The sequence below is a fragment of the Aquarana catesbeiana genome, linkage group LG01 (assembly GCF_042186555.1).
Source record: "Aquarana catesbeiana isolate 2022-GZ linkage group LG01, ASM4218655v1, whole genome shotgun sequence".
NCBI classification, from domain to species: Eukaryota; Metazoa; Chordata; class Amphibia; order Anura; family Ranidae; genus Aquarana; species Aquarana catesbeiana.
In genome coordinates, this window is record NC_133324.1 from 444,732,708 (window position 1) to 444,757,940 (window position 25,233).

The 25,233-nt window shown below is 43.1% G+C and overlaps 1 protein-coding gene across 7 annotated transcripts in view; it reads left to right on the forward strand.

Moving 5' to 3' along the window:
• Positions 1-25,233, forward strand: part of MLLT3 (MLLT3 super elongation complex subunit) — a 401,860-nt gene that overhangs the window by 51,887 nt on the left and 324,740 nt on the right. For all 7 annotated transcript variants that reach the window (XM_073636372.1, XM_073636333.1, XM_073636353.1 and 4 more), the window contains exon 2: positions 734-914. In XM_073636372.1, coding sequence (XP_073492473.1) covers positions 818-914 — 97 coding nt within the window. In that variant the 5' untranslated portion in view covers positions 734-817. The remainder of the gene's footprint in view (positions 1-733; positions 915-25,233) is intronic.

Sequence of the window (25,233 nt, forward strand, 5' to 3'; positions counted from 1 at the left end):
TTCACAATCGATGATACATCAAATGTTTAAAGTGACCCTTTTAGGAAAAAAATAAGGTTTTTATGGCACAATCCCACATTTTTTTTGAGATGTGTTGCTGCCATCAATTTCAAAATTACCTTATTGTTTTTTTAAAATGGTACATTTTTTTTCAGTGTAAAAATTTGATGTTTTCTATTGTGAATAAATTTAGATTAGCAAATCGTTGCATTCTGTTTTTGTGTTACGTTTTTACACAGTGTTCCAACTGTTTTGGAATTGGGGTTGTATTTGGTGTGGTCAACATCCTTTCCAGTGGTTGGCTGGGGTATGTAAAATATAGATATGATAAAAATTCTTAAGTCCTGCTGGTCAAAAGAACCATTGCAGATCTTTTCCGAGAAAAAGCCACCAGCTAGAAGTGTCATTCTAGAGTGTTAAAAATCAAGACAGCTACATACATTGGAGCCCATGACTCTCATCCCGTCATGGTCAGCCTTTGAAAATAAAGAATACACTCCAGAACTGTAAACCTATCTCAACAAGAACCTTTGTTGCTTACATCATAAGTAGATTAAAATTTAACTGATACCCCTTCCTAATGGCTATGGTGCTTGGGCAAAGAGGACTTGCTGCTGGGATACCTGAAAAATATAAGAAGTTGTTACACACACCTAACCACCTCTTTCTTTTTTTTTTTTTTTTTTAAGTAAGGGACTTTCTGGTATATTCAAGGTTTGTTCTTGTTTTACAGTGTGCTGTACAAGTAAAGCTGGAACTGGGTCATCGAGCCCAGGTTAGGAAGAAACCAACACTTGAGGGTTTTACCCATGATTGGATGGTATTTGTCAGAGGACCAGAGCACAGTAACATTCAGCACTTTGTGGAAAAAGTTGTATTTCACTTGCATGAAAGCTTTCCAAGGCCCAAGCGAGGTAAGGACCATTGGCTTTTACCTTATATTAAACTGTGCTATAATATCTTGTTTTTCACTGTTAAATGTTGCTGAAAAATTTGGATGCTAAAATGATATTGTAGAATGTTAACTCATTTTTTGTTCCTCACTTTTATAAAAGACCTTGGGTGGTTTACCTCTGTTCTTCCGAGTATGTTTTGAGACATTTTGTGGACACACAGTGTCTGCTCTAGCATTGCTGGAGCAGAAACCCCATTGTCAACCCAGGTAAAATAACTAGATTTCTTACTTGTGTCAGTAATTATAATCAGAAGTTTATCTGACTAGGGTTTACTACATGTTGTTTCAATTGAATAGGCCAGAGATCAAGGCTTTGGTTATATGGTTGGATTTGGTAACACAAATTTGCTAAAGCCACTTGTCATTGAGACATAGCCACCGTGCCAGTTTATGTGGCTAGATGTGTGCTTTGTGTTCTTCTGCATAAAGGCTCTCTTACTGTAGGGTATTGCTTGGGGTTTTTGAAATATATTGTTGAAAGAAGTAACTGTTTGTTCCACATTTAAAATTCTATTCATCCTGTGGGACATTTGAAAAATGCAAATGTACTAGAAGAACCTTCTAGAGACTTGTTCAAAGGCTTTCTTGGGTGGAATAGTATTGTGCATTTTAGTATAGTAACTGAAAGCATGGAAAACTGTGATAACTCTAATTTTGTAATATGTAATTTTTGTCGCGCTCAAAAATGTTGCATATGTCTTGATACCCATTTTATAATTGATATTTTTCATTGTGTTACTGGTAAATGTATTTGCATTATAGACCTACATCTGAGTTGGTGTTTCCAACAGTTGAAAACATCTGCCACGTCGAGTTGGACATCTGCAGTTTTGGGTGACATAGAGATTTAAATACATTTTGGCTTTTAATATGTCTGTGACCCAAGCCCTATTTGTTAATGTACTGATGGGCCCATAGGGCATGGATGATCCCTGTGTCTACACATATTGCTTGTACTGATCGGATCTTTTTTGTACCTTGAATTGTAAATTCAACAGCAGTTTCATTTTTCCTATTTGTTTATATAACTGAGATTGGCATTTCTACATATTGTTTTATGTGTTTAGGTCTGCATATTCTATTATACTGGCTATATTTTTGGCCTCTCATTGTGTACCCTGTTTTGTTTATAAAACTTAATAAAGATACCTATTAAAAAAAGAAAATATCTGCCACAAAAGGTATACAGTGGCTGGTGGGTGTGATTTAGTCAGGGCTTGGTATCTAAAAGGAGAACAAGATTGAGCTTATTAACATTATTTCTGGGCATCATTTGATATACAGTACTTGTCTGTTTCACCTGCTTGATGGCTTTTAAAAAAGTAAGCATATTTTCTTTTGCGAGTGCATATTAACTCCAAAAACCACCATGCACATAAGGTAGCCTGGTTATTTAAACATTGGGCCATGCTTAATGTGTATGCTACCATATTGTCTGGTGGCCAATGTGAAGAAAAGTGTTTTAATTAGTTGGCTGTCTTGGAGCATAAGTGTGCAAGGTAGGGAATTTGCCCCAGACACCATATTCTCAAAGAATTCTTTACATTATGAAAGTCCCCATTACAAGTGGAACCACAGCATGTTCTAATGTTGGTATTATACATTAGATGACTATGAATCTTGTGTTTGGTACCCATGCCCTTTCTGCCTCCATACCCACCTTACTGGACATTGAGGCTGCCTATAACCATACAGGTCCTAAACGGGAGGCTTGGTTGGTAGAAGAGGACAGGACCAAGTTTTTTAACTTTTTTCATAAAAAGATTTGCTATTTCTTCATCTGTAGAATAAATGTTTTTAGATTGTCGAATCGCCTTCATGTTTTAAAAAGGGTAACCTTGGTAGATGTATTTTCATACATCTTCATGTGCTCAGTTTAACTTGCCTATTTTTGTGATGGGCTTGCTTTAACCTAGGTTCTCCGTTTTAATGGCTTGGATGAGGAACTTTTGGTTGCTTAATTTTTTATATTTTGAGATGTTCCAAGTAAGCGAAATCTGTTCTTTGTGTCTCAAAGCAAGTCTCTCATCTTCTCTGTTTACTGAATGATGATACTGTTAGGCCATTGACTGCTGGCTAGCTTTGCAGTAGAAGTCTGATGAAGACATTTGAAGCTCACATATGGAACGTTTAAGCAGAAAAATGTTTATTTTCAAGAGTTGTGGAGGAAAGACCTCCTGTCCTGATTTAATGTATACATTGTGTATTTCAGTCTTTGATTTGAGTCTCTGTGTAAATAGATATCACTAAGCCTCCATTTGTGGGAAGTACATTAGTCTTTCAGTGATTTGTATATGTTTCTGTTGCTCTCTTCTAACCTTTTTTGCTAGCGACTGATGCAATTGAGTCCTGCGATTTATAGGTGTGCATATGTGTATTTTATCTTTTGTCTGGCTCTAAAGTGAATCTGACACATCTAAAGCAAAAGGCCACAGCTGAAATCACTTTTTCTTAAAACTTCTGTTTTTATAATGCAGTGGAAATTCCACATGTTAAGAATTTTTACTCTACACCACTTTTGCAAAAATTGCATAAAAGCTAAGTGAATGCTTAAAATTGCAAATAATGTTGGTAGACAAATATAGATGTTGTATTTGGTTGTAACAAAAATCCATGCACTTACATTTTTGTTGTACAGATGTTGGTGTAACATCACCATGTTCTATGATCAGCCTGAGGGTTAGGGTTTATGCTGGGGGTTAGGGCTAGGTATAAGGAGGTGCGTTGGGGTTAATCATGAGGGTTACATTTAATGTAAGAGTAAGTAAATAACTATCAATATTTCAGTATAATGAATGTGCTCAAAGTTTTTTGACTTCACCAAATGCTAACCAAAATGGATGCATGTTACACTATGTAACCAATGATCTACTGCAGATCTAAAATGATTTGTTGTTACCCAACATTCTTTCCATGAAACAGTGGTAATGACACTTGCGTATCTGATGGTTACTCTATGGAAAGAATTGCTGCTGGAATTCTAATTCATTAGTCGCTATAATACCTGCCACTCCCCCAGCCAATGATAGGATATTTTTCTGCTCTTCTCTTTTAGGCATGTCCAGTGCTGTAGTATGACTGCATGACAATGGTTATGTGTTAATAAATACAGAGCTGCAAAATTTGTGTCTTCTACATCTGCCTGGAGTTGAGCTTTAAAGAGTAAAAGCTGGCCATACATTGATTGAAATTCGGTTCAGTGGGACCAGCTAAATTTCAGTCCATGTATGTACACCCTGGTTGTACAGAAGTCAATCTACCTATCGACTTATGTACAACCAGCCTGATTTTCTCGATTGATCAGTGCCGCCACCTATAGCCTGCACCACTGATCATTGTAGTCTGACAGCGGGGAATGCAGTAACACAGCAGAAGTGATTCCTGGGAATTGGATCTTCCCTTTTTTTTTTTTTTTCCTTCAGTCAAGCCGCTGGTTGAGCAAAAAAAAAATGATTAGTGTATGGGCTGCCTAAAGCTGGCCATAGATGGTGCAATTTTCTTTTCTGCAACCAAGGGTTGCAGGAGAGATTCCCCCATCAACACAGTCAATGCTGATGGAGAAATCCCTTCCCCGGAGCTATTGTGTTCTCTGAGCAGGGGGAGCCATCCTACCGGGAGCTATATCCGCTGGCAATAATCGCATAAAAAATCCGACAGGCTGGTTGTACCCAAGTTGATCAAATCAGCTTGCCCATACTGTACATGGTTCGAATCCTGGGCTGGTCCTTACTGAACCGGCCGAGATTTGATTCAAACTGTCTATGTCCTTGAGAAAAACAAGTCCTACCTGTTTCCGTTCTTAAGAAAAAGCTGCATGTACTACTATGACCTTGGAAGTCTGAGTCCTGAATGGGAGTGTCTGTGTTTAATCCAACGAGCTAATGCATTATTTTTTCCTACAAAAGTTGATGTAATGGTAAAAAAGATCTTTAAAAGATTTTTTAGTGTCTAAATTTTACTTGACCTCTACTACAAGCTTTATAGTTTAATGTATTCCTTTGAAAAGGAATACATATTGGTGACATTTCTCAGAAATCTAGATTTTATATAGAAATGGTTATTCTGTCTGAGGTCCTACTCGGATTAGTTCAGGTAGTAGTGCTGACACAAAGCATGTCATTGTTATTGTAGAGAGGGTTTATTTGTCTTAGCACAGCTCACAATGGATATGTCTCAGTCGTCCATTTGATCGGTAATCTTTATTGGCATCTTGAACTCCTGCAGTTCCTTAGAACAACATTATAATAAATCCATTCTGCTCATAGCTATGTGGGAATACTTGGATCCATCAGTGAATGAAAACGTGCTATTGCTTGGGCCACAGCTAGGATTAAAGTTGTTACAGATAAAAGCTCCACATCTACATTTGATGCTCTTCAGGTTTATATCAGACTGGGTATTTCCTAAGTGTTTTCTCTTCTTTCTAGTAAAGTACGTGCACAGTTTAGGAATGTGTATATAATGGGTATGATTTAGGGATTTATATACATCACCTTATGCATTGCCAGTAGCTCTAGGGTAGTAGAAGCAGTGGAGTACTAATTATTGCAATAGTTTTCAAAGAAAAAGACCCTTCTGGGATTATCGTGTCAAGGATCCTATTCTGAATTTCATCTCTGTATTGTGTACCCTCAATGCCTTGTTCTTTATTGCACTTCAGTGTGATTTAATGGGGATGGCGCCTGACTCTATAATTTCCATTAAGGTAAAGCCCCAGCTCGTCATGCTGAAAATGGGCCATGGAAATACCTCTTTACTAGTTTTGCTGAGTAATTCTGTGTGTTTTGTACATGCGTGGAGGTGAATATCAAACAATGTGGTTGTAATGCTGATAAATAGAATGTTTTCTGGAAACTCCCACAGCAGTGACAAGCCCCTTTTGGCCTTTTCAGTATTTTACATATTGCCTGTGTGACACTGCTGCTTTTGGCGACCACAGCATTTTTCTTGATTGACTAGAATATGATGCTTCCTATTTACAATTTTTTTCCCAGTTGAGATAATAGTTGTAAAAAGTGCTGTGGTTTTGGTTTGCTGTTTTATGTGCAGAACAATGAAAGTAGAACTCTGGGCCAAAAAACACAATAGCAATGCAAATATGTAATCATTAAAACACCATTCAATTGAATGCAACAGTAAGTACCTGAATTTGACTTGCTATTATTCCCCTGTAGGTTCCTGTACAGTCCTGAGAGAAGGAGGTAAACCACAATTTGCCAGGCAGTCTATGCTGACATTGAACATACAGGCTGGGGGAGAGTGTGCAGAGGCAAAACTTCATTACCATGCTGTTGCGTTTTTTATGTCCAATTGCAAGCTGGAATTTGTTTTCATCCTGCGTTCTTTACTAATCTGTGTTTTTCTGTGGGGTGGTTGAAGATCTGGCAATGCTAACTAATCTGGCAGGGGTGTCTGAATCAAAAGTGTAATATATTTCAAAGGTTTAAAGAGGAACTCCAGTCTGCTCACATATTTTGTAATAAAAACATCTTTGCCATTCTGAAGCTTCCCTCCAACCACTTTGCATATTATTTTTATATATATATATATATATATATATATATATATATATATATATATATATATATATATATATATATATATATACTGTGATTCTGTACTTGCCAAATATGCTGCAGAAATCTCCATCCACTGAGTCTGGCTGCAACCATTTTAACTGTGGGCAGTTAAAGCTACTGCTTGTTCACTTCCTGGATTTACACATGACACACCTCCAGCTCTGCAGCTCTCATTGGCCCTTTTTATGACTGGAAAAGAATACATAAAGGAACACAGGACAAGATATGGATCGAAACAGAGAAATATGTTCACGTCAATTGGTAAAGGGTCACTCTATTTGGGGGAATATGGGAAGGAAGTAAAAGAGAAAGGGGGGGAGAATGAAGAGGATCAATGAAATTACAAGAGGGGGGTGGGCCAGTGCAATACTGTATCCCCATCTGGTTTCCTTTCTGTGTGAGCTTCCTAACAAGGTGGCTGAGTCTTAAGTGCTTGGCCCAGGCACCCCAGATCTTTTCAAATTTTCTTGGGGCATTTGCGATTCATATATGTGAGTTTATAAAGTGGCTCTCCAATGGGAAACTGTGGGGGTTTCAGACTGCTTCCATTTAGTTAAGATAGTCTTCCTGGCATAAAAGGAGGCATGGAATACAAACAGTCTCTTATGTGTGTTAGGTGTGACGTTACATATTCCCAGGAATAGGACAAGAGGGTCAATTCCTATATGCAAGTGACCTACTGAATTGATTACAGCAATCACTTCTGACCAAAATTGTTGAATGAGAGGGCAAGACCAGACATGTAAGAATGTACCCAGCTCATTAGTACATTTAGGACATCTATCGGTTTGAGTTGGGTATATTCTAGAGAGTCTTTGCGGCATGTAGGAGGCTCTAAGCTGACGTATCTAGGAGATAGAGGAGTGCGTCATCTGCATATAAGGAGAGCTTCTCAGCAGACCCACTATTATCCCTTTGACCCCTGAGGAAGATCTAATTAAGATAGCTAGGGGTTCTATGGCGAGGGCAAATAACCCTGGGGACAGCGGGCATCCCCGCCTGGTTTCCCTTCCCAGGGAGAAAGAAGGTGAGAGGATACCGTTTGCTTGGACTCTAGCAGAGGGGTGTCTATACAACAGTTGTATCCAGGAGATAAATATAGGACCAAAGTTAAAACGGAGAACTCGCCAGAGGAACTCCTACTCCACAGAGTCTAAAGCCTTCTCGGCATCCAGAGAGACCACGACACCCTGAGATCCTGCACTTGCCACCTGGGATATATGGCGTAGGTTGATGTCGGTACCTTTGTCCGGCATAAATCCCGTTTGATCACCATGAATTGGGGAGAGAATGACCGAATTAAGTCTATTTGACAGGATTTTGCATAGTTCAGGGATTTTATTAGTTTTGGGTACTACCATAATCGCCGCTTCAGACGATGGGAGGCATCCCTCCTCTAGCATTGTTAACAGCAGGTCATGAAATTGGGGTACAAGGAGCTCGCTATTAGTTTTGTAAAATTCTGCTGGTAATCCATCATGGCCCGGGGTTTTGGCTGATTGAAGTGCGGCCACTGCCATTTGTACCTCCTTAACAGTAATGGGGGGGCATCCAGGCCAGTGAGGGCCTCATCCGAAAGCATTGGAAATTCTAGCTGGTGTAAAGTCGGCTCTGGAAGTATAGAGTTGTTCATAATACCTAGCAAATTGGCCATTAATCCGGAGGGGGTCAGACTGTAATTCCCCATTGTCATCTGTAAGATTAACAATATGTGATGTAGTGGAGCGTTCCCTAGCCAGCCACGCCAGTAGTCTATCTGTTCTCTCCCCCTGCTCAAAAATCCTCTGTGACTGAGATAATAGCAGCTTCCTGGTAGAGACCGCTCTTAGCAGTGAGATTTCTTTATAGAGGGACTGCATGACGTCATGCGTTGGCCCATCTTTATTGGTCACATAATTCAATTCCAAAAGCTGAACCTTTCTTTCAGCCTCCTCCAGTGTGAGTCCCGTGTCCCTCCTAACCCTACCAATAACCATTTTGTATTGCCCCCGAGTGTAAGCCTTGTAGGCATCCCAGAGCATCGGAGGGGGGCTGTGCCCCTATTGTGCAGCCAATAAATTCCTAGCTCTCCTGCGACCTGAGGGGCCACCCCTTCATCAGTGATCCACAGACCAGAGAGCTGCCACAGTACCGATCCGGCCGGTGAATCAGTTTGTAGCTTCAATAGCAGAGGTGCATGATCCGAGATGCCACGGGGCAAAATCTCCACCTCCTGAACACAGGAGAGCAGGGAGTCATTGGCATAAATTAGGTCAATTCTAGAAAAGGAGGCGTATGTTGCAGAGTGACAGGTAAACTGTTTCTTCCCTGGATGTTTCAACCTCCAGACATCATTAAAACCATAGACCTCTGCCCATTGGGATAAGGGGGAGTCACCAGCGGGGCCTGAATTTAAACCTGTCTAAAGTAGGGTTTGGAGTCCTATTAAAATCCCTGGCCAGTATCGCACCAGCTGAGGGGTATTCGGCTATCAGCGGAGTAAGTTTACTAAGAATATCTAGGTTGGCTGGGGGGGGAAATGTAGAGTCCCACAATCAAAAGTTCCAGTTTATCACACATTACCTTGTTAGATCTCCATCTTTACCCAGAAAGGAGATATGTGGCTCTTCATGCAAAGTGGAGAGGCTTGTGGACCAGGACACTGACATGTCTAGAGCATGACAAAAAGGTTGAATGGTAGTACGATCCCACCCAGGGCTTCCTGAGGGCCGGTGTCCTGCTCCCCACTAAGTGAGTCTCCTGCAGTATACACACATGGGGAGTATACTTTTTTTTCAAGTAGTTAAATACCCAAGACCATTTGATCCTAGAGTTCAAGTCTCGAACGTTCCAAGATAAACCGGTAAGGGGAGCCATCAGAGTCGTATCTCAAGAACTTGCGAGCATCGGATCAGTAATAATAACATATCGACAGCGAGAATCCATATAAAGAACATTACAATAATCACTAGTATGAGAGCATGGTTAGAAAGATTTCCTATGCCAGGGATATGCAATTAGCAGACCTCCAGCTGTTGCAGAACTACAAATCCCATGAGGCATAGCAAGACTCTGACAGCCACAAGCATGACACCCAGAGGCAGAGGCATGATAGGACTTGTAGTTTTGCAACAGCTGGAGGTCCGCTAATTGCATATCCCTGTCCTATGCCATCTAGTGCAAGGAGATCAGAGCTACACAATTTGCTTTAAAAAACATAGAAAAAGGGAACAACAGCAAAAAAATGAAAAACCCTCATGGAGTAATAACAGTCACTCCCAACAGTGCCCCCAGCCCCCCCAACCGCCAACCGGCACCACTCCCCGAATTTCGGCGTGCCTCCTTCCCAAAAAGAAACATGGTAACTGCCAATGGGGGTTGTGAACAGTGGGATACTTAAGTGTCTCAGTGCATACAAAGAGTCCTCCTGTCACTTTAATTTAATTTAGCTTTTACAAGCTCCAAAAAGGTGTGTGTGTTTTTTTTCTTTTTTTTTTTTTTTTCTTTTTTCCCACTAAAGTTGGCCATAGACGGCGCAATTTTCTTTCCATGGGTTGCAGGAAAGAAAGCCTGTCTGTGTTGATGATGGAATCCTTCCCATGGAGCTATTGTGTTCTCCCAGCGTGGGTGTGGGGTAAGCTGTCCCTGCAGGGAGAACCCAGTGATTATTGCTAGGGGCTATAACAGCCGCTAGCAATAATCACATGTAAAATCTGACAGCCTCGTTATACCCAAGTTGATTGATCAACTGGTGAGCCAGCCGAGATTTGAACCATCTAAGGTCAACTTAAGCAATGACCCTCTGTTCCAGTTAAACAGTAGTAACTGGCTGGGCAATCCAACTTGGCTGCTCGACTGTTTGCAAGGGATGCCATTGGGGGACGGAAGGGGCATGACCGAAAAAGTTCTGCCGACTTACTCCCGATCAGCTCTCTAACTGGTGTGTCCTGGCGGGGTGCAGTCCCCCCTCTCAGGACACAATAGCACAGCAGGGGAGATCGCTGTACTAACATTGCATGGCTAGTACAAAGCTTCCTCCTAAGCTGTCAGTTTTTTTTTTCCATTCAGCCCTGCTGGGTTGAATGGAAAAAAAACAAAAAAACACTGTGTACTAGGCATTAAGCTGTCATACTTTAGGGCCGAATGAAAAAAAAAAAAAGAAGAAAAGTAACCGTTTCCTCCTGTTCACACAAAAGAGGTGGATGGAGGAACCCATCCATTCTCTCCCTACTGGGACAATGTATTCTGACAGAGGCACCAATGGTTGTCAGAATATACTCATGTACTCATGTCCTTTCACCAGAAGATTTTAAAACGATTTGACCTCTCGAATGGGGACAGCCACACACTGATCGAAGTTTGGCTGGTCCCTGCTACATTGGCCAAGTCCGGCCAGCTTAAAGTGGAACTATAATCAGAAAATTAAGTCAGGCTGGAACCTTTTGCAGGTATAGTTAGGTAGAACATTAGAAAGTGCCTATACTGTCTCGCCCTGCTCTGCACATGCTCAGTTGCTCTCTCATTAGACACTGTGCCAAATTTGTAGAGGCTGATCTGCTGACAACCGTATAGCTCGGTTCACACTATCTTCACATGCGGGTCACAGCAGGGATCCGGCGTGTCCCTGTTCACCATTTCAGGTCCAATTTCAGCCCAAAATTTTGGGTTGAATTTGGACCTGAAACGGACCTAAAGACACACAGGGCTTCTGTGCAATTTCACACTGGAGCCGCAGTGGAGATATGTGAACCAGCTCCATAGAGAATTGGTCAAAATCTCCTGCTATTGTGAATTGGATGCTGGGAACCTGCATCCAATTTGCAATGGTGTGAATCCAGCCTAAAGCGGGATTAAACTCTCCTATACTGTAGAGCCAGGGAAGCTGCTTCTGTTTGATCTGCAGCTGCCATGGTACTGCACCTGTGATCAGTTGTGACACCAGCACTTTGATGGTTTGATTGAGGACACAAGAAAATGTGACAGCAATACCAGCATTCCAGCAATGTAATTGTTTTTTGAAACAGTTAAATCAAGGGGTTTAGTAATGCATAATGATTTACTGCTGCACAGAGGCTCTGGGCTTCAGCAAAATGGCAGCCTCCAGCAAGAAGAAACGGGGACAATCCTGGAGGCAATTTACAGCACACACTCATTTTGGTAGCATAATTATTAATATAGAATGTATGTTCCTTGCTAAAGAGCATTTTTTTTATCAAGTTGTTATTGGTCAAGTTCTGCTTTAACTCTTGCATGCTCTGTCTAAATTTTAATTTCAAACAGATTTGGCTTGAGTAGTACTTTAGAGGTGTCTCATAGACCTTTTATCCAGATAAAGCTGAAGTGTCTCATAGACCTTTTTATCCAGATAAAGCTGAAGTGTCTCATAGACCTTTTATCCAGATAAAGCTGAAGTGTCTCATAGACCTTTTATCCAGATAAAGCTGAAGTGTCTCATAGACCTTTTTATCCAGATAAAGCTGAAGTGTCTCATAGACTTTTTATCCAGATAAAGCTGAAGTGTCTCATAGACTTTTTATCCAGATAAAGCTGAAGTGTCTCATAGACTTTTTATCCAGATAAAGCTGAAGTGTCTCATAGACCTTTTATCCAGATAAAGCTGAAGTGTCTCATAGACCTTTTAACCAGATAAAGCTGAAGTGTCTCATAGACTTTTTATCCAGATAAAGCTGAAGTGTCTCTTATGCCGCGTACACACGAGCGGACTTTCTATCCTACTTGGTCCGGCACACTTTCCGACGGACTTTGTCCGCCAGGTGCGCCGGACTTTAAAACGGACGGACTTGCCCACACACGCCGGGACTTTCCGGCGGGCTAAGTCCGCCCGTCTTTCCGACGGACTTTCGCCGGAGTTCCGGCGGACTTTCAGAATGAACGGACTTGCCCACACACGGACAAGTCCGTTCATTTTGAACGTGACTCAGGTGCGACGGGACTAGAAAAGGATGTCAATCTTGCCGCTTTTATCGGCGAGATTGACACCTTACTAGCCCCGTCGCGGGGCATACCAGGCCCTTAGGTCTGGTATGGATTATAAAGGGGAACCCCGCTACGCCGAAAAAACGGCGTGGGGTCCCCCTAAAATCCATACCAGACCCCGATCCGAGCACGCAGCCTGGCCGGTCAGGAAAGGGGGTGGGGACGAGCGAGCGCCCCCCCCCCCTCCTGAACCGTACCAGGCCGCATGCCCTCAACATGGGGGGTGGGTGCTTTGGGGGAGGGGGGCGCCCTGCGCCCCCCCCCCCAAAGCACCTTGTCCCCATGTTGATGAGGACAAGGGCCTCTTCCCGACAACCCTGGCCGTTGGTTGTCGGGGTCTGCGGGCGGGGGCTTATCGGAATCTGGGAGCCCCCTTTAATAAGGGGGCCCCCAGATCCCGGCCCCCCACCCTATGTAAATGAGTATGGGGTACATGGTACCCCTACCCATTTACCTAGGAAAAAAGTGTAAGTAATAAAACACACTACACAGGTTTTTAAAATATTTTATTAAACAGCTCGGGGGGGGGGATCTTCCTCCGGCTTCGGGGGTCTTCTTCCGGCTTCGGGGGTCCCTCCGCTTCATCTTCTCCCGGCGTCCGGTTGGTTCTTCTCCGCTCTCTTCTCCCGGTGTTCCTGTTCTTCGGCCGGCTCCTCTGCTGTCTTCAAGTAGCTCTCTTGCCAGCAGAGGTCCGGACTTCTGGGCTTCTGGGCTTCTGGGCTTCTGGGCTTCTCTTCCCCAGATGTTGACACGACGCTCTCTCCTGCTGGACTGCTCTCCGAGGGCTGCGTTGTGACTTATATAGGCGGAGACCCCGCCCCCTTTTGATGTCACAGTCCCTGGGCATGCTGGGACTGTGACGTTTTAGGGGGCGTGGTCAACATCACCCAGTGACCACGCCCCCTAAAACGTCACAGTCCCAGCATGCCCAGGGACTGTGACATCAAAAGGGGGCGGGGTCTCCACCTATATAAGTCACAACGCAGCCCTCGGAGAGCAGTCCAGCAGGAGAGAGCGTCGTGTCAACATCTGGGGAAGAGAAGCCCAGAAGCCCAGAAGCCCAGAAGCCCAGAAGCCCAGAAGTCCGGACCTCTGCTGGCAAGAGAGCTACTTGAAGACAGCAGAGGAGCCGGCCGAAGAACAGGAACACCGGGAGAAGAGAGCGGAGAAGAACCAACCGGACGCCGGGAGAAGATGAAGCGGAGGGACCCCCGAAGCCGGAAGAAGACCCCCGAAGCCGGAGGAAGATCCCCCCCCCCCGGAGCTGTTTAATAAAATATTTTAAAAACCTGTGTAGTGTGTTTTATTACTTACACTTTTTTCCTAGGTAAATGGGTAGGGGTACCATGTACCCCATACTCATTTACATAGGGTGGGGGGCCGGGATCTGGGGGCCCCCTTATTAAAGGGGGCTCCCAGATTCCGATAAGCCCCCGCCCGCAGACCCCGACAACCAACGGCCAGGGTTGTCGGGAAGAGGCCCTTGTCCTCATCAACATGGGGACAAGGTGCTTTGGGGGGGGGGCGCAGGGCGCCCCCCTCCCCCAAAGCACCCACCCCCCATGTTGAGGGCATGCGGCCTGGTACGGTTCAGGAGGGGGGGGGGGCGCTCGCTCGTCCCCACCCCCTTTCCTGACCGGCCAGGCTGCGTGCTCGGATCGGGGTCTGGTATGGATTTTAGGGGGACCCCACGCCGTTTTTTCGGCGTAGCGGGGTTCCCCTTTATAATCCATGCCAGACCTAAGGGCCTAGTATGCCCCGCGCTCGCCGCAATAGGAAGATTTGTTTTTCCTATTGCAGCGAGCGCGAGATGCAATACCATCCCCTCGTGTCGTATTTGGTCCGTCGGACCAGCCTACACACGAGCGGGCTTTCTGTCGGACCAGCACACACACGAGCGGACTTTCCGCCCGAAACTGAGTCCGACGGAAAGATTTGAAACTTTCTTCAAATCTAGGTCCGGCGGGCTTTTGGGAAGAAGTCCGCCGGAAAAGTCCGCCGCCGCCCACACACGGGCGGATTGTCCGGCACACTCTGGTCCGCCGGACCAAGTATGCCGGAAAGTCCGACCGTGTGTACGCGGCATTAGACCTTTTTATCCAGATAAAGCTGAAGTGTCTCATAGACCTTTTATCCAGATAAAGCTGAAGTGTCTCATAGACCTTTTATCCAGGTAAAGCTGAATAAATCCATCTATCTAAGGCTACTTTCACACTGGGGCGCGGGTCCATTGGTGGTAAAGCGGTGCTTTACTGTCGTTTTAGCGGCGCTTTTCGGCCGCTAGCAGGACGCTTTTAATCCCCCGCTAGCGGCTGAAGAGACTGGTTAAAATCGACTGTGTTTCGGCACTTCTAAATCGCTTTTCAGGTGCTTTGGAAGCACTGCCCAATAATTTCAATGAACAGGGGCGGTTTGGAAGTGGTGTATACAGCGCACCCACACTGCCCCAAAGATGCTGCTTGCAGGACTTTTTTTCCCGTCCTGCAATCGCACCGCCCCAGTGTGAAAGCACTCAGGCTTTTACACTGGGGAGGCATGAGAGGCGCTTTACAGGCACTATTTGCAGTGCTAAAATGCCTGAAAAGGGCCTCAGTTTGATAGTATCCAGTGTAAAAATGTGTCCATGCTAATATTCTGAAAGGTGTCTTATGTTCCCCGACTCACAAAAATGTAATGCCAACTAAAACAATTCAACTCTCAACCAGAGTTTTGCTAAACGGATCATATATGGCTGAAGATGGGTGACAGATGCCGATGATTGAGTTACAAAGTTCCCTCGAAGTGTTCTTGTAATTTGCCTTATTGACATACAAGGTCACATTGCTCCCGGCTTTCCCTAAGTCAACGTTGTTCCAGGCCTTCCGTTTTTCCATCCTCTGGGGGTGGGATGAATTACTAGGCAGACTTGGGAATGGTTGCTAGGTGGGGTGAAGCGGGTTTCACAGTTAGACAGGCTGCATGTGAAGTAAAGTATGGCGCTTTCCTTTTGTCCCACAAGCTTCTGTTTCTCCTGGAAAGAAAATGAGTTGATCCTTTCTTTTATTTTGCCATGTTATTTGGGAGTTGAAGTTTTTCTGCTGTGTGTTTCCACAAAGTGACAAGTGCTGGGAAACGTGCCAGCTTACATGGCCCCTCAGAGACCTTGTCATATTCTAATTACACATGACTCAGAGCATTTTCTGTTTGCTGGGAGCTATTGCGTGCTGAAGTTCAGGTTACACTAAACATGTCACTTGCTTGTGATTTCATTTCATTTCACAGATTTACAGTAATGAAGCCAGGGCAGACACCTCCACCATCTTCTAATCGTTCTGCACCTTGTAGAGGCTGCGGTTTAGTCCAGGAGTGTTACTAAGCTTTATAGGTCCATTCACAGCACTTGTTTTTATAGAAGTCAAGGAGCTGGTCGGCTCACGCTAGAAACCACTGGGTGTAAATTTAGAGTTCACGTGATGGAGACATGTTGTGTTTGTGGCAGCTCAGGAAGGCTGAAGCAGTGTCTTAAAGCAAAACCTACTATGTGAAATTCATGGAGGTTTCCATTGCTGCCCATTCCTTGGAAAATGTTAGTTGCCTGGCTGTCATGCCGATCCATAGGCTTCAGTTCACTGAACCAAAAATAAGTATGGTAATAAACAATTCTGACACTACTCTATAGCATGCATGTTCCAGGTCTGTGTCTTTAAACAGAAACATCAGACGTATGTGACAAACTTTTTCAGATGGAGGTCAGCAATAGCAGTCTGTAGTGGTTTAGATGGCATGCAGGAATGACTTTATTTACCTTATTGCCCTCTTGCTATTCATTACCAATATATCATCGAGCCTGACAGTGCTAAAGCCTAGTACACGCTGCTAGTTTTTTTTTTTTTTTTTTTTCTTGTTCAAGCCAGTGGGCTGAATGAAAAAAAAAAAACCTGACAGTTCTGTTTGGAGCCGCTGTACTAACAATCCGATGTTAGTACAGCAATCTCCCCTGCTGTTCTATTGTGCTTTGACAGGGGGATAGCCTTCCAGCTAGAACACTCTGGTCAGCGCTCTCAGCCATTGGCTGAGAGCGCCGAGTATGTACCGGTCAGCAGACCTGTTTTGGTCATGGCCCTTCGACAGATGCTGGCCAGGCTGCAGTACACACGGGATGAATGTCAGACAGTTTCTATTGAACCAGCTGATGCCACCCAACAATCGGGCCCATGTGTAGGGGGCTTAAATGTGAGGTGTGGGATATGCACACTACAGATTGTAAGGTAAAATCTACTTTTTTTTTTTTTTTTCCCCTAAACTATTGAGAGAAATGTTGTTGATCTTGGGGAACCCCTGAAATAATTTTCTCATCTACAGCTTACGGTACATTAGATATAGCAATAAATATGTAGATATAACAAACACTAAGATCCAAAACAGAATTAGATACTAAATATTGGAATGACAGCATCAATAAATATGTATTCAGACTTAATGGTATCCATAGGCTTGTGCAGTGGGGGTGTGCCAGGTGTGCCTGGGCACACCCTAATTACTATATGCAGTGCCAATTCCCCCATGTTGGCCCCCCCACCCTGCAGTGCTGCTGGCTTCCCTCCTCCCCCCCCGACTGCTGCAGGGGTTGTTTCAGGATGGAGAGTGAGGGAAGGGGCTAGAAAATGTAATTTTCCAGTGCCTTCCTTTTCTAAGTGAACACACTCGCTCAGTTTGTGAATGAACAGGAAGCCAATCAGCACAGAGCATGTCTCATTCATTCACTGTCCCGTGCAACTCTGAAGCTGCAGAGAAAGGTATGTGTGTTTTTGAGCTTTGGGGTGCACACACCTATGAGGGTGTCATATTTTTGAACCGGTGCTCATTGCAAAACAATCACCAACTCTCTTGACAAGTGCAAACATTTTAAAGTGGTTGCAAATCCTCACATATACCCAGTGGAGTGACTAGCTCCAGGTGATACACAGAGATGAAACAAATTCTCCTACATGAAGTAAGTTGTACCTGTTTATCTGCTGCAGCCATTTGTCATCTACAACTCTTCAAAGTGCAGAACTTATGCAGCATCTCCCAGCTCTGAAAAGCAGGGGGCAGGGATCTGATGTCTTAGGCCCCTTTCACACGAGGCGGACTCCGCTTCCACAGAGTCTGCCTTGGTCCGCCGGCTCAGCAGGAGATCTCTCCGTTGATCTCCGCCGAGCAGGCGGATGACAGGTCCCTCTGCTTACTGAGTGGGGAGGGGCTTGTTGAGCGTTGCTGCTGCCTATGTAGAGATGGGACGAATACGGACAGCATGTCCGTTTTCATCAGATCTCACCCGATCCGATCTGCCAGCGACGGATCTGAACGTAGGGCCATCCGTCTGCTTTTAGCGGATCGGACCAGGTCGGATGTCAGCGAACATGTCTCCGCTGACATCCATCGCTTCATAGGCTAACATGGAGCGCCTGTTCAGGTCAGCCGTCAAAACTGACCGGGGTCCGACTGTGTGAAAGGGGCCTTACACTCCGTGAGGGGAGCTCTGAGACCAGATTGGAGGGAAGGGACACACATCCTTACTCCCTCTAAATGGGGAACATGCAGCGCTGAGGCTTTCAATCACAGGCACTGTGCTGGAGCTCTCCTCCAACTGCCTGGAGTTTGATCACCCATGGGGGGGAAAGGGAAGCCACTTGTTGGGTGGATATAATTCTGCTGCAGCAGCGTAACCCCTGAGTACCTTTTGTCAAACCCTAATATTTCAAGGAACCATGGTTGAGAAACCCTGATTTATACCCTGGTACTATCTGTTTTTTTTTCTCCATGTAACAGCTTACGTTTCTTTTACTTATGCCGCGTACACACGATCGGAATTTCGGCCTGCAAAAGACCAATGAGAGTTTTTCTTCGGAAAATGCGATCGTGTGTATGCTCCATCAGTCTTTTGCTGGCCGAATTCCAGCCAGCAAAAGATTGGGAGCATGCTCTCAATTTTTCCGTCGGGAAAAGTTCCTATCTGAAAATGCGATGGTCTGTGGCAATTCTGACGTGCAAAATCCCTACGCATGCTCGGAAACAATTCGACGCATGCTCGGAAGCAGTGAACTTCATTTTCTCAGCTCTCCGTAGTGTTGTACGTCACCGCGTTCTTGACGGTCGTAATTTCAGCAACCTTTTGCGTGACTGTGTGTATGCAAGGCAAACTTGAGCGGAATTCCGTCGGAAAAGCCGTCCTATTTTTTCTGACGAGAAATCTGATCGTGTGTTCGCGGCATAAGGGTCTACTTTAATTCCTCGATATGCTTTAAATCTGCCCATTCCAAAGTAACTTCTTGTAGTAGCTCATTTTTTTTTTTTTTTTTGTAACATTGGGGACTCTCATGTATGTGTGTTAAATGATCATTGAGAGTGGCTGGAAACTGTAGCCATCAAACGATTGCATAAAGTATGTGTAAGTGAATGACAGCACATACTGGATGGATTATGGGCAGACATGTCTAGGGAGGTGAACTAGCCTGATCTCTGAAAACAGCAATGTAAAAATGTTAACTTGTCCAAACACCTCATTCAGCTTCTCTGATCCTGGAAAGCCAGATACCTTATCTCCTCCTCTCCAAACCCTCACCAAATGAATTACCTTTGGGAATGCTCCGTTTTTACAGTCACTTTGTAGACTTGGTTTCACAAAGCAGATCACCACATTTGAGTCAAATTTTATTACCTTTTTGTAATGATTCCTTTAGGAAGAATATCCTCCTCTTTTTGCCTTGAGATAAGAACCAATGGCAAATATACCAAAACAAAGGTCTTTATAGTCCTCCTTTTTTTTTTTTTTTTTTTTTTTTTTTTTAATATATTTATTAAGGTGCTCTGTATCTGCAGACAGTGTCTGCTATTACTTAAAGCTAAACGCCAATATAAATATTGTCTGACTACAAGGGTTATGTGCACTCTTAGATGAATCTTGGTGTGGTTTGTGTATCACTTCCAGATCTGTGCAGTAATCCATTGTGAAACATTGTCCCTGTGCACGAGCTTCCTATAATAAAGACCAGTCACTGCTGCACTCGCTCTCACTGTGCTGGGTGACGTTCAGTTGCCGCCATCTTGCTACACCCCGCACTCGTCCACAGTAAGGATACGGTGAGAAGGCGGACATCTTGTTACACCCACCGGAGTTTTGCATTTCACACTTATTTTTAACAGTAAACTGAGCTTATATAGTGAAATTTAGTATTTTCAAATCCCTCAGACTGTTTTTGATATTGAATTATAAAAGCAGCGGTGTTCTGTCAGATTAGCAAACCTGTGAGATCAGCAGGCTTGCCGCTGCTTTTAAAATTCAACAGTCAGACAGATTTTTATATACTGTATTTGACTATATAAGCTGAGTTTACTTTTAAAAATAAGTGTGAAATGCAAGGCTTTGGTGGGTATAAAAAGATGTCCGCTGCCGCCTTCTCACTGTATCCTTACTGTGGACAAGTGCGGGTTGTATCAAGATACTATATGCAAACGAGAAGATCCGGACAGCCGCACTCCAGAAAGTAATGAGCTATGAGTAAGCACTTGTATAAGTGTGAAACGCGTTAGCCTATGATCTGTACACTCTGTCCATGATGTCCTGTATCTGATGTGTTCCTGATTTTAAAATAAATTTGGATTATTACTTTCTAGAGTGCGGCTGTCCGGATCTTCTCGTTTGCATATAGTCTCTACTGGCATGAGCCAGCACCTGGAACCTCTCATCTCTGGAGAGTAAGATCAGCTTCATACCTGGTGAGATCTAAACTAGTGCGGGGATAACTTTTGTATTGTAGCAAGATAGCTGCAACGGAACGTCACATCCGTTACAAATGCTGATTGGTTGCCTAATCTGACGAAACACGGGCAAACCTGTAGTAAGTGAAGCTATATCCTTTGTGCCTATTAACCAATATACTACAGATGGGTGGCCCGTATAGGTACTGTTATGTTGCTGCCCGTTTCTGGGTTTAGGGCTCCCCCTCCTCAACACCTGCTTTGATTCCACACAGTGTGAGTCTGTCATCATGTCCCAGACAATTATTTGATGGCCAGTACCTGCTGATCGGCATTGTTAGGCATACATTTTACCCCTCGATCACCCTAGATGTTAAACCCCTTTCAAGGTAGATAAAAATCAATGTTTTTAAAAAAAAAATAAAGAAAAACAGTTTTTTTTTTCTTTTAAATCTGATTTATTTTAATAAAATGCTTTTGGAGTAAAAATATATCTAAAGATAGTTTTCTATTTAAGATACATTCATAATTTAGTTTATTCAGCATGAAATGCAGCTTAGTTATGTAGCAAGAGGCTGTATATTCTGCAATATTTAAATTTTTGATAAACTCATTCAGTGAATCCAAGCTCTGCAATCTGAGATAACATGCACTGTATTGATGCATTCACGCAATTTTACAGTAACCATGAGATTGAACAAAGTTCAGGAGTATTCCTTTATCGCATTGTTTTGCAAATCTATGTACACTACAAACTGTATGATTGAATCGGTTCTGATATCTCTGTTTTACTAACCTGGCAGCTTATTAATCTAAATGGGAAACCTTCATTTTGTTTGCAAATATTACAGATTCTAACTACCAGCAAGAATAAGTCCTTTCATTTAAAGAGCACCTGTCATTTCAGATCCATCATGGCGGTGCCTGTTAGTGGGCACCCACTTACCTGCTGCTGCCATGTCCCTCACCTTGTTGTGTCACTGCTGCATCACCAGCCGTCCCATTAAAGTGAATGGGACTGTCGGTGAGTCAACACCGGGTCAGAGGAGGATCTGTTGCGGGACAGAGATGACAGTTGCTCTTTAAAAATTTATGATTTAAACCAAGCCTTTTTACTAGTGATTTAAATTATGGTTTAACTCAAGTCCATCCTGACCCCTTCCCAGTCAGTGTCATTAGTACAGTGACCGTGTATAGTATTAGCACTGATAGCTGTATTAGCCATGGCTCACATTGGAGCAATTTGCAATTGCCACCAATGGCACCATCCGAATCGGTGCAACTCTGCATTTGCAGAGCCGCACCTATAACCAAAAGTAGTTTCTGTACTACTTTTGGTGACTTCGGGGTTCAATTTCCATAGACATCTGTGCAGAAACCATCACATATGTCTCTGTAATCACTCCCGAATTACGGACTGACATGCGGGAATGAAATTGTGCGAGTCCAGCTGAACTCGCACCATCATTCCCACTGTCAGTGTGAACCTGGGCTTAGTGTCACTGGTGATGTCAGTAGTAGCCCCCCCCCCCCCCCCCCAGCGTTACTTAGTGTCAGATTGCTAGCCGCACTATTGCAGCCCCGCTATAGGTTGCTGATCACCGCAATTAGTAGTATAAAAAAAAAATTAAATAATTCCGGTGTATATATACCATAGTTTGTACACACAATGACTTTCATGCAAACCAATCAATATACACTTATTGGGATTTTTTTTATTTTTTTACCAAAGACTTGCAGCAGAATACATTTTGGGCTAAATTTATGAAGATATTTTTTTTTATTGGGTATGTTTTTTAGCAGAAAATTAAAAATGTATTTATTTTTCAAAATTTTCATTCTTTTTTTCGTTTTATATACAGTAATAAAAAAAACCCAGTGGTGATCAAATACCACCACAAGAAACCATGTGTGTGAAAAAGGGCTGGAGAAGTCCTACATAGGCTGCTGGTGTGGATTAGGAAATAGTGCAAATGTGCTGTGTACAGCTTTCCTTGAAACTGTTCTCTGTACAGTGGATTGGCGGTGTGTGTGTTATGATGGTTTGTGCTTTACTAACCTATATTATGCTGTTAAAGATTCAGTTTATTTAATTTTCTTTATAATTGCTGCTGCAATCACACAACTTACCTGTATGCACCCTGTTCTCACCCCCTGATGAAGTCATGTGGGGGTGACGCTATGCGTCGGGACTGATTGACCAGCACACCGGAAGTGACGCGTGTATATGAGCTCACCAGTTGTGGATTTAGTGTTATTTTAATCTTGTTCAGTGTGAGTAAACTAACCGTTTTTTATTTGAATAAATTCTTTGAAAAAGGAATATTATACTATCCGGGATCCTCTTCTTCTTCTATATATCACATAGGGGAGACTGAGAGACTCCCAGGCCATCAGACCAGCTATAGAGAGCTACCTACTGGGCCAAAGGGAGGAGGACCCCTAGAGGGAGCCAGAACCACCAGCTGAGAGGCTGAGAGAGCCACCAGCTGAGCTTACCATAGGAGTATCATTAGGAGTCATTGGATTGCTAGAATCATCCACTTACGCTGTTACCTTACAGCAGTAAGGTGAGAGGTCAATCAGCACAGAGGTGTCCTATTTTCTGCATGGCGAAAGAACTTATCGTTTTAACATCATCTTCACCCGTTTTTTAGGACTTGCATATACATATCCCCACCATTCAATCTTTTACGGACTGACGTGTTATGACCCCATTGTTCGTTACATTATGAACCTATTGAGTCACGTTACCATTTGCATGTTCACCATTAGCACGCCATGAATATTTAGTTGCTTGTGTACCAAGACTGTTTTATATCATTTTATATAATTTGTGGTATTTATTATTATTTTTTTTTTTTGCTGTGAGGGGTTCACACCATGTATATACACAGAAAGAACATATTCACCTATTTACACAGTCTGCCTATTGCTATGTCAGTTTTATGCATTGCCTAGGATTGCCACTTACCTCACCCCCACTCCATTTTTTTTTAACAGCACAGCACCACATATTGTTACTTACCTTTTATCGCAGTCCCGCTATAAGTTGCTGATCACTGCAATTAGGAGTATAAAAAAAAATAATAATAATTCCAGTATGTATACCGTAGTTTGTACACACAATGACTTTCATGCAAACCAATCAATATACACTTATTGGGATTTTTTTTTTTTTACCAAAGACATGTAGCAGAATACATTTTGGCCAAAATTTATGAAGACTTTTTTTTTTTTGGGGGCGGGTATGATTTTTAGCAGAAAATATATATATATGTATATTTTTTTTTTTCAAAATTGTCAATCCTTTTTTCGTTTTTATATATAAAAAAATAAACAAAAAACAGTGGTGATCAAATACCACCACAAGAAACCTTGTGTGTGTGTGAAAAAATTATATAAATGTTGTACATGTACGGTGTTGCATGACCGCTCAGTTACCAGTTAAAGTAGTGCAGTGCCGAATAGCAAAAAATGGCCTGGTCATGAAGGTGGTAAAATCTCCTGGAGTGGAAGTGGTAAAAAAAATATAATTAAAGTTTCCATTCCTGGAGTTCAGCTTTAATGTAGATATATTGTGTCTGATCCAAAATGCTCCCACAACCTTTCTCTTCTAAGCTAGATTTATGGGTGTTGTGTATTGTTGGTTTGTAGTCTAAAATGCAACTGACGATGATTTTTTTTTTTTTTATCCCCTTTCAAGTCGAGTGTTTTACTCATTTCCTTTTATTTAGACTTCCGGCTTGCATCCTTTACCTTCTTTGCAGTCCGTTATTTTTAGAAGAAATATCTATACTGGAGGGAATGTCAGACTAAATGATGTAAATTGACTTTCTACAAAAACTATTCAACAAAAATGTGCTCGTCCTTGAGGGCAAGAGATGAGGTGCAGCTGCCAGCACTCCTTATCAGAGATTTGGTTCACATATCTGCATGTTGAGAATGTGCACAAAATCACGTGTGTTCCTGACATGTGCTGCCTATGGAGTTTGGTACGGAGCGTTTTTCCAAAAGAGCCGGGATCGTCTTTTTCTGCATTTCTCACTTACAATAAATAGGCTGCCCTACATGTAGCGCACAGTGTGAACCAAGGCCAAGGTGAAAAAAGTGATCTGGGCCTGCCCAATTGAGACAGCCCCTTTCCCAACAATGGACGACAAGGCCGTGTTGGGAGCTTCTCATCACCTGATCCATTTGGATTGTCTCATCACATGCCGAAGTATCTTTACAAAGCAGGAGCACCTGCAATGAACCCACCGGGGTAGGGCTGGAGAAGTCCTACATAGGCTGCTGGTGTGCATTAGGAAATAAACCATGCACATATGCTATGTACAGCTTTCCTTGAAACTGTTCTGTATACAGTAGATTGGTGTTGTGTGTGTATATTACGGTTCGTGCTTTATCATCCTATATTATGCTATTAAAGCTTCAGTTTATTTAATTTTTTTTATTATTGCTGCTGCAATCACACAACTTGCCTGTAATGAAGTATGCATCCTGTTCTGCAGGCTGATGGTTCCTATTAAAATACTCTCTCCAATGATGCCCAGTCCTCTTCAAAGCGCTCGAGCACTGCAGGCGTTAATAGCTTTGCCAGTCTGTGAAAATAATGCAAGGACCATTGTCTATGGAAGACTGCGAAGTAGGGGACGGGTGCTTACCTAGACCATCTTCATGGTACCGCAAAGTTAGTGAAATCCGAAGTTATTAACCCCTTCCTCTCTGGAAATTCAGTACTCTAAAGAGGATTTGGGCATCACTGGAGAGAAGATTTCTACTGGAATCATCAGCCTGCAGGATGTGGGTCATTCTTCATTATAGGTAAGGTATGTGAATGCAACAGTAGCAAAACAAAAATGTAAAAAGCTCAGCTTTATTGAGGAACTCCAGTCAGAAATATCTATTTGCTTCACAGGCTATATAAGTATCCTTCACGGTAGATGAGGGCCACTCCCTTGGGTTCATAATGAAAAATGTTTTGAAAATAAACCTTTCTCTCTT